Source organism: Triplophysa dalaica, chromosome 14, assembly GCF_015846415.1.
Source record: "Triplophysa dalaica isolate WHDGS20190420 chromosome 14, ASM1584641v1, whole genome shotgun sequence".
In the NCBI taxonomy this organism is placed as follows: Eukaryota; Metazoa; Chordata; class Actinopteri; order Cypriniformes; family Nemacheilidae; genus Triplophysa; species Triplophysa dalaica.
In genome coordinates, this window is record NC_079555.1 from 4,368,469 (window position 1) to 4,382,592 (window position 14,124).

Here is a 14,124-nt window from a genome sequence, read left to right on the forward strand (position 1 = left end):
ACTGTATCTATAGGCACATAAACAACAATATTTTCTTCCACATTCCCTGTTTTTCTGGCCAAGTTCTCCTTGCTGGGTGTACTTGTGCCTTTATAAATCTATTTAGTGTGAATTGATTACTATTGCGACACAGAGCTTGATCAATACAGGGGTTCTGTAAACACTTTACTGGCGGAAGTTCGCACATGGTCTGTCAGTACAGCAGCCTGGACGCCCACGGGTGCACGGGGCATCCTGTGACTCGCAACAAGAACAGAATACCAAAATGCTCAACTTGACTCACGAAGAGGACGACATCAGTACTTGTGATGTAAGGAATTAAGTATACATGCCAGTTTTGAATGAGGTGTTAGCAAGGCTCTTAAGCCACAGATTTTCCAAAGTTTACACTGACACCCACAGTATTTGCATAAGGATCTGGTCGATAAGTGGACGTGCGTTTCTGTGACTCCATTTGGCAAGTTCCTTAAAAGGTGCATCCTGGGACAACCCCCTACGTTGGCTTTCCCTGGCCACAAATCCAGAGCGATCACACAAACTGTACTGCATGTGTTACAGTGATGGATATTTGCAGCACACACTTGTGTGTGAGATGGGTTGTGTTGTGTTTGCGGGGCAAGCGGGGGTGCTGTCCCCCCTCGTGCTGTTATGTACCGGGAGAATCAGGCAAAGAAAGGCTGAGGTGATTCATACGTGAGTCAACATCTATCAGCTATATAAGCCTGACCACTCATGGATCCTGGGCATGACACAGTCTTCACATTTCAAAGGTAGGTCCCCTTTTCTCTCTTCACATCACTTGCACTTCTGTAGATCACTTCACATAGCTAGGCTGCATGTGTTAATCTGAAGTTATGTTCTTTTTTACATTTAGTCATTTAGTTATTTTTTGCACTTTTAAATGTATACTAGAGAGAAACACTTATGTCACATAGGATAGGAAAAGATTACAGAGTTAAGCAATCAGTGTTTATTAAAGTGCAACGTTCTTTGGGGAATTTACCAGATGTTGAAAGCCAAATTGAGACCTACCTGTTCAGATATTTTAATTGTAAATGTAGTAGAATAAAAATTGTCCGTAGGGTGTGAGTGCGTGAGTGAATGAGTGAGTGTGTGTGCCCTGCGATGGGTTGGCACTCCATCCAGGGTGTATCCTGCCTTGATGCCCGATGACTCCTGAGATAGGCACAGGCTCCCCGTGACCCGAGGTAGTTCGGATAAGCGGTAGAAAATGGAATGGAATGTAGTAGAATGCTATTCATGAGCTTCATATTGTAGGTTGGAGAGGCCTGTCAGAATTACTGAGGACATCATTTCTCTTTTTTTGTTTGCTCATTGAACCCTGTTCAGAAAATATTGACCACTGTTCATAAAGTTGTATAATTTTGAAGGACAGTCTGACCTTTTAGTTAGTAGTTTGAGAGGCTCTGAGACTGTCATGCATCTAGTTCAACTGTCTATTATTTATATATGTTTATCTTGTTTTCTAGTACAAATATAAAAAAAAATCTAAAATCAAGATACACTTGTTTGACAAGGAAAGCGAACTAAGATATTTAGTCTTTTTTTATGAAAGAAAATATAAGAATTAAGTTTGTTTAAAACACGGCAAACTTGAATAAGCTGTGGCTCCTTAAAAAAAGTACGATAAAATTTTAGTTTACTTTTCTTTTTGCTTGTTTTAAACCAGAAAAAAAAATCATTCCTTGCAGAGTTTCGAGTTTTTAGAGAGAAAATGAACATAATTTCATCTCACAAAAGTATGATTTTTTATTACTTCACGGGGTGGCAAATGTGTATGAATTTATATGCTCTGAATCATACAAAACAAAAACTCATAATTATTAGGACAAAAAGCTGTAAGATCCACACCCATACGAATAGCAGCATCGTGATATACTCATGAATCCCCACTATAGATTCTACAAAGAAATATGCTGAACTGATCTTTGAAACTTTATAATTTATGATAAAGTTGAACTGAATTCAGACACAATCTCAGAGCCTCTCAGCTAACTGATATTTTCTAGATTTTGGCACTTAATGATTGTTTCTAACTAATTTTCAAACGTTGACATTTTAACAGGTTTTTCTGCAAAGACACACAAACCTCGACACAGAAAGTGTGCATTCAGACCACGACACAGAAAGTATGCATTCTGCTCTCGTGTACACCTGCATTTTTAGCATGCTCAGTCTGGGTCGCAGTATTCCAGTCCCTTCGGAAACCCTGAAAAACATGGTCAAACTGCAGGCAGAGACCATCAACGCCAGAATCCAGGAACACAACGAGAAGGTAAAAGTAGTGTTCAGTTTATAGCGATTCCACCCTTTATAGCGACATACAGAATCAATTTTGAAACGAAATGGCATCTTCTTCCACAGCTAAAACTGTCTCACAAGCTTCTTATTGGGGATCCTGAGCTCTACCCCGAGGTTCCTGTCGATAAACCCATCCAAGGGCTGGGGTCCATAGTGGACACACTAACCATCTTCCAAAAGGTTCTTCACAGTCTTCCCAAGGGGCACGTGAGCAAGTTGCACACTGACGTGTCCACTCTGCAGGGTTACCTGGAGGACATGATGTCTTCGATGCGTTGCCCGCTCATAAAGAGGGCCAATGATAAGTCATTGGAAGCGTTTTTGAAAGAAAATGCCTCCCATCACATCACCGTTGGCTATATGGCGTTAGACAGACTAGAGAAATTCATGCAGCAGCTTATTGTCAGCCTGGACCAGTTGAAGACCTGCTGAGTACCGCTCTCTGTTTGCCATTGTTGTAGCATTCTTAAATAATATTTATTATATTTATTTAAATCACTATATATTTATATACCAAAGCAGCTTTTTGGCACATTTTGATACATATGAAGAGATACAAGTCTAAAGCTTCTCCCGGTTGTTAAAAAAACGTGTACTGCAACCACAGAGGCTAGCACTCTGTTCCTCGAGCACATTACGTCATTATTTAAGCTCCGGTTTCGCGCATGCTGACATCAGCATGCTCAGTCATGTCACAGTTTACCAGAAGAGCCACGTCATGAGTCTGCTGGGAAGCTCAGATCATGTTCCACCTATACCTCTTGCTGAAACACCAGCAGTGACATACTATAGGTTAAATCTATGCACTTTGAATATTGAATGAATAATGTCAATAGTTTTGTATTTTGTGACTAATATTTTTGCAATGCATTATTTTTACAGAAACATAGGCAATAAAAAGATGTTTAACAATGTTTACTATTTATTGTAGCTTTGATGTGCAATTTCACGTATGAATTATCAAATAAAAAAAACTTTTTCAGCAAAACACTTCACCACAATTGTGTCACTGGACATTTGTTTTAAATGTCAAAAGCAGTTTTTTGTATAAATGACAAAAACAAATTATGATATGCAACTAACAGGTGTTTGAAAATATTTTGTCTCATTTGCTACCATAAAGTAATGAATTATATATGACCATTGTTTAATGAAGCCTGATTGATTTGTTGTATATTTGATTTTTAGATTCTAATATCTTTCTAGATTTCTTTAGAATTATTATGTTTACATTTAAAAGATGATTTTATCCAAAGCACTTTACAAAAGTAAACACTATTAATACTCATTCATTTTTATACAAAAACAACATTTTTACAACTATGTGCACACTTATGTGCACAAGTATATGGATGATAGAGACATTTTGCCTGTTGGTATTCTAAAGCCATGCAATTTTGAAAGGTTAAATAATAATAGCAAAAAGTTCCAGGCAAATTCAATATTGACATAAGCCTATGACATCGTGCTTTGTAGACACAATGTTGAAAGAAACATGATAGAACAACTGGCACGTGTCTCTCTTAATAAAATATAACAACTGTAATTCGTGAAAGGTACTTAACAAAACAACACAGTCTGTTAGATATTTTAGTTTCCGTATAGAAATGTGTTTCTGAAACCAAACAATGTCAAATATTAAGAAATTCTTTTGATAGTTTTTAAACAGTTTTAGACATTCGCTTTCTCAAACACACACTCAGCTAAACCATTTGCTTTTCTTAATTTGAGTCTTAGCGTTTGAGTTTCCCAAAAGTTTCTTTTTGTATTGTTCCACCAAACTGTCGAAGCGATCATCTTCTCTGTTCCTGATCTTTCTTTTTGCAGGTTTGGCATTCTGAAACAGAAGTAAGAGATGTTAAATGTTCAAAAACATCAATACTGTAATGACACAAAAGCTGATTTACAACTCTTGCAATACCAACACACTTTAGTGGACTGAGATTATTGCAAAGGTATTTAAATGATGTTGTGTATTTTTAAAAGACATTTTTTTAAACTGCAAGTCACCCACTTTAGGAAATCACCCATCTTTTATTTACAAGAACTAACAGCTCACCTGTTTCATGTTCTGGTTGGGTTTCTCAAGAAGGGAGGACATATTTCTCTCTTTCCTGCTGGGTGCCTTCTTTAATTTTTTGGGTTGTACGGGCTGTTTTCCTTTATCACGTTTCCTATAGAAAAGAGTATCATACTAGTTGCTTTAGGTTTTCTAATTGGTGACATAAAATGCTGTTTCGGTTTCGCCGTACCTGATCTTTGGGCCACTGTGTGAAGGCATGGGTAGAACCTTCTGTCGTTTCTTGCCGTCTGGCAGATCGACATGCTCTACTTCTGGTTGGGTCATAAAGCCTGAGTACTTGCTTCCCTGGGCCTTCTCCTGTTTGCCTACATTACCCATAATTCCTGCTTGTCTTGAATTATTTGGCTTCTTTCCTGGACTGTGCTTTGTCTTCCCTTCTTCTTGACAAGAAGCATCTTCTTTTTGAGCTTTTTTCTGTGGAAAGAAGAGACAACGACTCCATATGAATGAGTCAAAATTATATTTGAATCTGACTGAAATACAGACATTTTCACTTAAGTGTGCAATTCCATTTGAAACAAGCAACGTTTAATGTTCACATTAGCACATCACACTGATACCTGGGCCAAAAATCAAACCCAGTCTCACCTTGCTGTTTTCTAGACGTCTGGCTTTGAGCTTCAGTTTTCTAGTGTCTTCCAGAGCAAACTCAACTATGGGTCTCTGATGGGAAAGACACGTAAAGAAATGGATAAATGGCAAAACTACTAAAAATTTAAGTAGCCAAGCAATGTCTCTTTGACGGAAGTGGCGAGGAAATGATGATACATAGTATTTTTGAGAAGTTTTGCTCAATACAGAACAAAACACATTCCAGGCCTGCAAATGGAATGTGTATTTTTAAGACATGACTGACAGAGTTGTAGTTTAATTTCTCCTCAAGAAAATGTTTTTGTCCCTCTTTCGCATAACTTTGAAAGACCACTGCTGGGAAACTGGAACAGAAAATATTAATAACAAATCGGAAACAAAGTGTTGTGCGTTTACACATCGGGAACCTATAGCTAAAATTATTAATACAGTCCCCCTAAGACCTTGAACATTCCTGAAATACTTCTAGGAATTATGAATTATTTTCTTCTAGGAATGTTTCGAATTGATAGAAAAATAAACAGATTATAAATATGCCATATTTCTCCCAATAGTCCCAGCATGCAACAGGAATTCCACAACAAGGGCTTGTCCAAAACACAGGATTTTCAACAACAAAATTTGGTCACTTCTGCAGGCCACAGGCTAACCTTTTGGGCTCCAAATATGTCTGGGTTGTTGTTAAGGTGACGCAGGGCTTGTAGGGCGTGTTCCTCCTCTTTGAACTCCACAAAACCGTATCCCAGAGACTGTCCCATCACCTGACCTCGAACGGGCTTCTTGTCATACATCACACGGCACTGCAAAAACAACAGAGACCGAAAGAGCCATCAGAAGCAGTTTTAAGTCATTGCACAGTTAACAGCGGTTTTAGTTTAAGTTGTAAATGTATGTAAATTTCGGGTGGTGCAGCGTAGCGCTTAAAGTTCCAAGTTATTTTACTTTATCCAAAAGCCAATATTTAGGTGTTTCATCGGCGTTTCTCCAAAATCCCTTAAATATGATTTTCCATGTATTACATCAGGTGAACTGTAGGCCTACCTGAAAGTTGCTATCTAAATGATAAATAAATAAGACCAAAATCATAACCAGATTATATAGTCCTGCCCTCTACTGTTAACTAGCCTTAATTGTGATATATGTTCTTATCCGTTTACAGAATACGGTGTGACTTTTGGTTTGCCTGGATTCGAACAGAGAAAACATAGTGTTTGTGTGTTACCTCAGTGATGTGAGCACCTTTATCCCCGGCGGCCTTGAGGCTGATCTTGCGAAATTGGGGTCGCTGGAGTCTTTTAGGCAGGTTATGAACACACAGCCGTGTTTTAGACACAACCAGGCTGACATCCTTTAACTTTTGCCTTTTTAGCTCCTGAAACTGATACCACGAAACAGAGCTAGTCATATACTAAACCAACATTCATTTACTCATAACACAGATTTGTACAGCTTTAGGTAAAGGGTTGGGTAATACTGCTATCGATGTATATTTTAAGATTTTTATTTTCTGCTATAAATTATGATTATTAGTCCCATTTTGTCACTGGCGAATATCTAGCCAATAGAAAATATTAAAACGTGATTGTCAATCATTTTAAAAAGTACAGTGTTTTTTCTATTTCAAAAACTAGAATTTGAAGGTTTCGGAAGGACAGTGCCAGTTTGTATTAAGTTTAAGAAATGTTAACCTTGTGCCAAACACACAGAAATATACATCATTGCTTACCCTTATCCTCTTGGCCATGTCTGATTCTGAAACCCCTTCTGCAGCGTTCGATCCAGGACGAATTACTGTGAATGATAAAACACATTTGTAGTCAAATCTCTTTGGTGTTTTTAACAAAGAGCGTGTTGGGTGATTGACTGTACTCACAGCCCTCTCTGGAGAGATAGAGGTTCCTGATGCCTTTGTGAGTTTTTAACTTCTTGTCCTTGAATTTGCCAGCATCATCTCTGCTCACAGCACTCACAATATACACCTTCCTGCCATCGAGCCTTATGCCAACAGACTGGACACAAATCAGGTGTCAACACAGATCTGCTATACAGGTTAAAACCTTTAAACCACATGACAATGGAAAATGTAGCAGAAAAGACTCACCTCATTCTCATTCTGAGCAGCAGCAACGCATTTCTCTGCGGCTTCTTTAGTTTTAAACTGAGCAAAGGCACAGCCTGAGAGAGTAAGAGAGAGAAGTGCTTGTTAGTAACCCACATCTCTTATCACTTCTAGAATACAACGGATGTTGTCTAGGTTTGGGTGACCCATTACCTTTCGAGTGTCCAGTGCTGGCATGCATCACCACTTTGACATAGTTCATTTCTCCAAACTGCAGCAAAACTTCTTCCAAATCCTCCTCTTCTATGTCAAAGGACAGGTTTCTGAAGGAACCACAATTGAGGGGAAGATTTGACAAAATAACTTTGCATTTATAACAAATATTTACATAAATGAACTAACATTGATATTTGTTAAATTTTATCAGTCAGTGATGGAAGCCTTAGAAAAACTTAAAATTTAAACTTATTCATGTTAACTCTTTCACCGCCATTGACGAGTTATTACGGCAATCAGTGTTTGCACTGTTGTACAGGAGGTGGTGCTGTTACACACCTTTGGGAAAAAGTACAGAATCCCAGAACCTAGAACGTATAGGTTTTAGCGGTTTTTAATGATTGTTCTGAGTGTAATCTGGGCGGAATCTTTCACAAAAAACGTTAATTATCTCAGGTGTTTATTCAAAGTGATGCATTTTTGAACAAACCTACCCACATCTACGGAGTGATAAAAAAACGAACAAAGGAAGATAGAAGAATACGGTTTATTTTGTTTAAAAGCTGAGACTCTGTTCTTTCATTTGACATATTGTTTGCCCGTATATTCTTTACAGAACATTTACTATGAGTCATTAAAGTTGTGTGAAAATGTTTAAAAAACGCTGGCGTAGGCTGGCAACTTTTTTTAAAGGCTGGCAAGGAATGAGTTAAATTAAAGAGATGCTCCGATCCACCATTTTTGCTTCCGATATCGATCCCGATATCACCTACTTTGATATAAATAATAAAACCTACAATTTCCATCCTTCAAAACATCCCCACAACTCATCTTTCAAGTGGTCATTTCTGAGCGCGCTTCAATTGGCAAAAAGGAAACGCATGCTAGATCTGACTTAAAAACACCTATACAAACACCATTAATAATGCGTTATTTCAAACATATATTTTTAATCCAATTTCTTTTACAAAACATTCAAATTAAAGTCATTTGAACTATAACATTTTGTGTAATTTTTCGTGTTTTTTTTTTAGTGTTGACTAGTAGGAGCTGTATCGTTTAAACCGACGACTTGGAACATTTATTCGTCATATTACAAACAGCGGTGGAACTTATTGGCATAGATGATGAAATACCTCTAAATCGCAGATGTTGTTGCTGGCTCTTTGCTCCATGTGTTAGCTTGTTCACCTGCTTACAGAGCACGTTGCTAGCATCTAATCTCACACAGTGCACACGTTTAAGAGCCAGCATCTCTGTAAACTTTTACATTGCCTAGCAGACATTTTTAGATCGGGCCAATTGTCACCGATACCCGATCTAGCATTTTATTAAGTAATGACGGCGATACCCGATACAAATATCGGATCAGCCATCCCTATTAAATATAGTCCTGGAATAACAAGTTCTCAGTATATGTTCTCACCGGATGAAAATGGTTCTTCCCTCGTTCACATCAGAAGGAAGACATATCTTCTTTTTCGGAGGACCTGAGAAAAGACATTTACAGTGTCAGAGTGGTACACATTCCATTCATGTTATTAAAGAAGTCACAAGTACACTTAACGATTAATCTTACCATCGCTTTCTTCATCACTGTACTCAGAATCTTCATCATCATCTTCATCTTCACTGTCTATCTCTTTAGATTCATTTTCCTCCTCCTCCTCTTCTTTAACACAGTCCTGTTCATCTTCATCATCACCATCATCTGATTCGTCGTCCTCCTCAGAATCTTCTTCTGATTCAGAGTCTGCGGTCTTCTGATGTAATGTGGGCCTGAACAAGAGTAATCTCATTTTAAACATTAATTATATACTATACATATATATATAAGCCATTATGAACACAATCATCAGATTATTCACCAAAAGTTCTGTGCTTACTTGTTCTTTGAACCTTGTTTATTAATGGGCTCTGCATCCTCAGCTTTCACGGTCACATCTTTTTGTGATTCTGCAAAATAAAATCTCTTGTCAAAAACTACTGCACCTGTCAATGCAAAATCTGAACTACAACGTGCAAAGATGGTTAAAACTACATCCTTGTCAATGTAATGAGACTGAATTATTGAATGATTATAATGAATTCTTTCACACGCCATTAGAAAATAAATACTGTGTGAGTTACCAGCTGATGACACTTCTTGCGTGGCGATGTACTTGTCTTTTGAGATGGCCCAGTCCACAGCTACCTGTCTGCCTGTGAGGGAGGAATAAATCCCATTCCGTTAAATTTTTGGGTCCAGGTGATAGGAACGATTTTTCATACTGTAACAGCTGTGTTGAGAAAAGCTCACCTTTAATCTCCTTCATGTTCTTTGCTGCCAGAGCTTTTGCAGCCTGAGGCATGTTCTGAAACTGCACAAACGCAAAACCTCGCATTTTCCCGTCTGCACAAAAATAATGAAATTAACAATCCAGCAGGGAATATAAAAACAGCACAATGCAAAACCAGATTTGGGGTTTTTCTTTAAGTGTAACAAGTGCTTGCCAGGGGTTCCTTTGCAATTCAGCAGCACCACTAGAGTCAAGTGTTGTGTAGTGCGGTACTCAACAGTTTGGTTTACCTGGTTTTAAAGGAATTTTGGCTTCGAGCACCACACCGAACTCAGAGAAGATCTGCTTCAAATCATCTTCTGTACACTGAGCAAATAAAACAAATCAGTGCATGTGGTGATAACACTTGCATGCTTTACATTGTGCATTGGATATTTATACATCAAACACATTATAATTGCTTACCTTAAAGCTAAGGTTTCTGACTATAAGTCTAGCCTTCAGTTTATTCTTTCTCATGCCTTGAAACTTTTGTTGACTTTCTGCTGGTTCCTTTGGAATTTCTTCTTTTTTTTCTTCTGATTCTGCATTGATTAATACATCTATTTTTTATGTGAGATAAAGTGATACAGTAAAAGACATAAGCATGCAATGTTATAAATAATATGCATCTCACCTTCTTTTATTTTGGTTTTCCTTCTTTTCTTATCATCTGGCTTTTTCTTGGCTAGGACTACAACTATCTTCTGTCCGTCGTACTCTTTGACTTCTTTCAGAGCTCGTTGCGCATCATCTTCCATGGAGAATGTGACATAACCAATGCCACGACATTTTTCAGTCCCTAGATACAGCACAAACACAGCATTGAAGATTCTCTTTAACTGAGTGATCATTACGCAAACACAACCAGTGACATCTTCCTGCTGAAAAGAAAGAGACATTCTGATGGATTTAACAGCTGTAATGGGAATTGTATTGGTTTTGATTGAAGCTACAATGGTCCATGTGTGTCTACTGATAATGCCTTGAGTTATACTGGTGGAATCTAAATAAGGCCATAATGTATTTTAAATATAAAGTGGTGAACTAAAAATAAAATAGAAGTGTGTCTGTGTTTTGTGTGACGATAGTTCAATTTACTTACAGGTGCAGAAGTGAGCACCCCTGCTTTCAATTAAAAAGACCACTGACGCAGAGCTGCAGCATCTTACCTTTTTCTTTAACAACAAAAGAATTCTTCAGTGGTCCTACTTCTGAAAATATTTCCCCCAGATGTTCATTGGTGGCTGAAGCAGGTAACCTCTTGACAAATAAAGTGACCGCAGGCATTTTAACAGATCAGCTTCAATCTCCTCCTTTACTTCCGACGATAATACTGTCGATGTTATATTGACAGATTTTGTTAAATACCGCGATATAGTTCACATTAGTCGCGATCACGTTGATCCTGATCGCTTAATAAGTGTAAACAGTGCTGGAGTCGTACAGCACGTTTTCTCTCGTGCTATAGCGGTGACGGAAGTTGTCAAGAGAAACTTCTTTTTGCGCTGCAAACGTGTGGGAACTCTGCCACCTGTTGGCCTGGAGGACATACTGTATCATTACAATGTTGACAGATATTGACTTATCTTTTTAATAAGCGAATGGCGCTAGAACTATTTATTTATTAAACATGAACTTTTTTCAGTAGCGAAGCACGTAGTTTTTACCACAAAAAAGCTTTGAGGGGTAAAAGTCATTTACGTAATATATTTTATATCTAAATGGCGTCATCTGGTGACATGGCAACTTTTCGAGCAGGTTTTAGCTTGTTGGCAGCAAATTGTTGATTTTTAAAACCTTGTTTGACTTATGCTTGGCTTAATATAGTTACTCAGAAACGGTAAGATAAGATTTAAAACAGAATTGCGAATAAGTTACGGGAAAGACGTGTGTTTGGCGTGTACCTACTACGATAAAATGCAAAAAAATATATGTTTTTTGGTTTAAAATACGTTTTAGAGATGTAACAGACGCATTTCCATTTATAAACCGTATTTCTTGAGCACTGCTCATGGTTTTAAGTACCAAAACTCGTAAAAGTATTTTCGTATATGGCCACGAGAGGGAGACAACGCCCATGATGTCGAAGGGTATCTATTGCATGTCTCCTAACAAGAAAATTTAATCTTAAAAGTTTCAAGAGGTAAAATAAGTCTATATCACTAATAACACTGTTTACATAAATTTGCTGAAATGATTTTTCATAACTATTGCACCAGTGGAAGATGTCTTAATTGAATAGCTCAGCTATACAAAATAATAACAATGACTTCATTTGGCTTGTATACCAACAACTGTAGAAAAAGTGTGTATAGTGCTTATTAAAAGACGTCTGATGGATTGTGCATTTCTTATTTGGAGGACAAGAGTGTTTACACACCACACTGTGTAGGATTGATGGTAAAACAGCCTATTTTTATTTGACCTTGATGAACAGAAAGCAGCTAGTGAGAGAACTTTTTCACTGATACGTTTTTGTGTCACAGGCAAAAGCGAGTAGAGGACGGAGAGAGAGATTGTCAGGCACAAGAGGCACCAGCATCAGACCCAGTCACACTGGAATATGTGTGATGATGAGTGTATTTGTGTGAATTCTTCAGTATAGCACCTCATTCTCTTGTAAGTATTATAAATATTTTTTTAACCACATAGAATACGTCTTTGTTTTTGTGTTATTTATTAGAGAGCTGTCCAGCTGAAAATTGTGCTTTAGAGAAGACAATTGACAGTGAATGGACTTATTGTGTTTCGTGTGTTGTTTTATATGGAGTCTCTGTGCGGCATGCAAGTGATGGAATAATATTTGCACTGGTTAATGATATTATATAAGTTGTTGTTTCAGGCTGAAATTACACAAAATCACGGTGTTGTGGTGCAGATAGTACGTTGAAACTGGGGGTGGTTTTCACAACATCTCACAATTCAAGGAAAATAAAATGTTGTGGAAAAATTCCAGCCATTAGGTTTTCTTGTAAACTAAGTATAATTTTAGCATATATATTTAATGTTTTTGATTATCATTGTATACGTTTATGTTTATATTTGAAACGTTTCTATTTTTAATATGAACCAATGACATAAGAATGAAGTGACTTAAACAAATTGATTTAAATGTTGGTTTTAAACCCTTTATATGACTCCCGTTATATGAAATTGATATGACAGCCAATTTGATGACCAGATCTTAGAGTAAAGCATGTTCATATAAATGTATTAATGAATGTGATTTGTATGTCAGATCTCAGTAGACTGCGTTAAAGTGGGTGGCATGTCCCAGTGCTGACGCATATTCTCCGTGCCCTGTAAATGGGTCGCCTATATTTCCCTCTTTATTTCAGTGTCAGTGTTTTAGGATAGTGGTGTAGGAGGGGGAGTTATGAAAGACATTTCAATCGTGCACTGCATACCCAAAAATGCTCTAAATGTGTGTATGCTCTACAGCTGTCCATGATGCTGACAGCAGTAATATCTGTATATATGTATGTCTGTACAGTTTTACAGAATGACCTCGGATAGGGACAGTGGGATATTGTATGAGCCCACATTGGCACTGCGTTAGTGGGAGGGTTCAGAATCATGTGATGAGGGACCGATGAATTTAAATGATTTGACTGAATCAACCCACCACAGACGAAGCATTTTTTGGAAGACATAAGTGCTTGCTTGTGTAAAGTTTGTTTGGGTAGTAATGTCCTTTAGCATCAAAGAGTGCATGTACTTCTCCGTGAAGATATAGAGCTTTAAGTTTTAGTGAACTTAACATTTAAACATATAATATAAATGTTTATATAAATTCATTGTCATCTGGCAAACCATGAAGCTGTTTAACTGATTAGATGCTTTAAGGTAAGGTGTATGGCATTTAGCGGCATCTAGTGGTGAGGTAGTGAATTGCATCCAACGGCTCACTCCCCCATCCCTTTCGAAGCACTGCGGAGACACAGAACTAAGATGTTGTCACGTTACGCTTATTTGCAGAAGGAGATAACATAGCCTATTTACGAAACACGATCTGTAAAGCAGTTTGTCCGTTTAGGGCAACTGTAAAAACAACAGGGCAAATTTCATGTAAGGAGACCCACGGTAGAAATATTACATTTTAAGGTAACAAAAACATAACACTTCATAAGTAAGGTCTTTATACACCTATAAAGACATATTTACTGTATGTATATTATATTGCATTTCTGTCAATAGATCCTCCAAAAAATTACATACTGCACCTTTAAAGAGATCTGTTCAGTGTACAAAACACTTCATAGAGAGAGAGAGAGAGAGAGAGAGAATGCACTGCATATCTTTATAGTATACCACAGAAAACATTACAGGCATATCATAGTTAACTCATTAATCTTCTCAATAGTTACTCCCTTGTTTCTATCATTGTTCATTATTGGTTAGGCGTTTCCCGAGACAGAGAACATATGGAGGTCTCTTAGGGGGTGTTTGTGACACTGGGGGGAGGGTGGGTGTTTACACAGTCATGTTATGGGTCATCTGACAAATCTGCGTACCCTATCAGTTTCACTAAC

The 14,124-nt window shown here is 37.6% G+C and overlaps 2 protein-coding genes across 3 annotated transcripts; one reads left to right on the plus strand and one right to left on the minus strand.

The window, feature by feature from the left end:
• The first annotated feature begins 341 nt into the window (after positions 1 to 341).
• Positions 342 to 3,074, plus strand: lepa (leptin a). Its single transcript, XM_056765905.1, has 3 exons — positions 342 to 770; positions 2,087 to 2,296; positions 2,386 to 3,074. Exons 2-3 carry the CDS (start codon positions 2,153 to 2,155, stop codon positions 2,752 to 2,754), a joined length of 513 nt encoding a protein of 170 aa, XP_056621883.1. The 5' UTR covers positions 342 to 770; positions 2,087 to 2,152; the 3' UTR covers positions 2,755 to 3,074.
• A 148-nt stretch (positions 3,075 to 3,222) lies between these two features.
• rbm28 (RNA binding motif protein 28) lies at positions 3,223 to 11,065 on the minus strand. Of its 2 annotated transcripts, none has more exons than XM_056765904.1 (19): positions 10,762 to 11,065; positions 10,227 to 10,391; positions 10,016 to 10,134; positions 9,841 to 9,916; positions 9,571 to 9,663; positions 9,402 to 9,473; positions 9,158 to 9,227; positions 8,851 to 9,050; positions 8,698 to 8,761; positions 7,269 to 7,378; positions 7,098 to 7,171; positions 6,870 to 7,005; positions 6,723 to 6,787; positions 6,219 to 6,374; positions 5,647 to 5,796; positions 4,994 to 5,068; positions 4,575 to 4,819; positions 4,382 to 4,496; positions 3,223 to 4,159 (listed from the first exon to the last, which is right to left on the minus strand). In XM_056765904.1, the coding sequence occupies exons 1-19, from the start codon at positions 10,877 to 10,879 to the stop codon at positions 4,022 to 4,024; spliced, it is 2,241 nt and encodes a 746-aa protein (XP_056621882.1). In that variant the 5' UTR covers positions 10,880 to 11,065; the 3' UTR covers positions 3,223 to 4,021. The 2 variants fall into 2 exon arrangements, with proteins under 2 accessions (XP_056621882.1, XP_056621881.1); XM_056765903.1 differs by having other exon boundaries at positions 10,016 to 10,152.
• Positions 11,066 to 14,124: the final 3,059 nt, after the last annotated feature.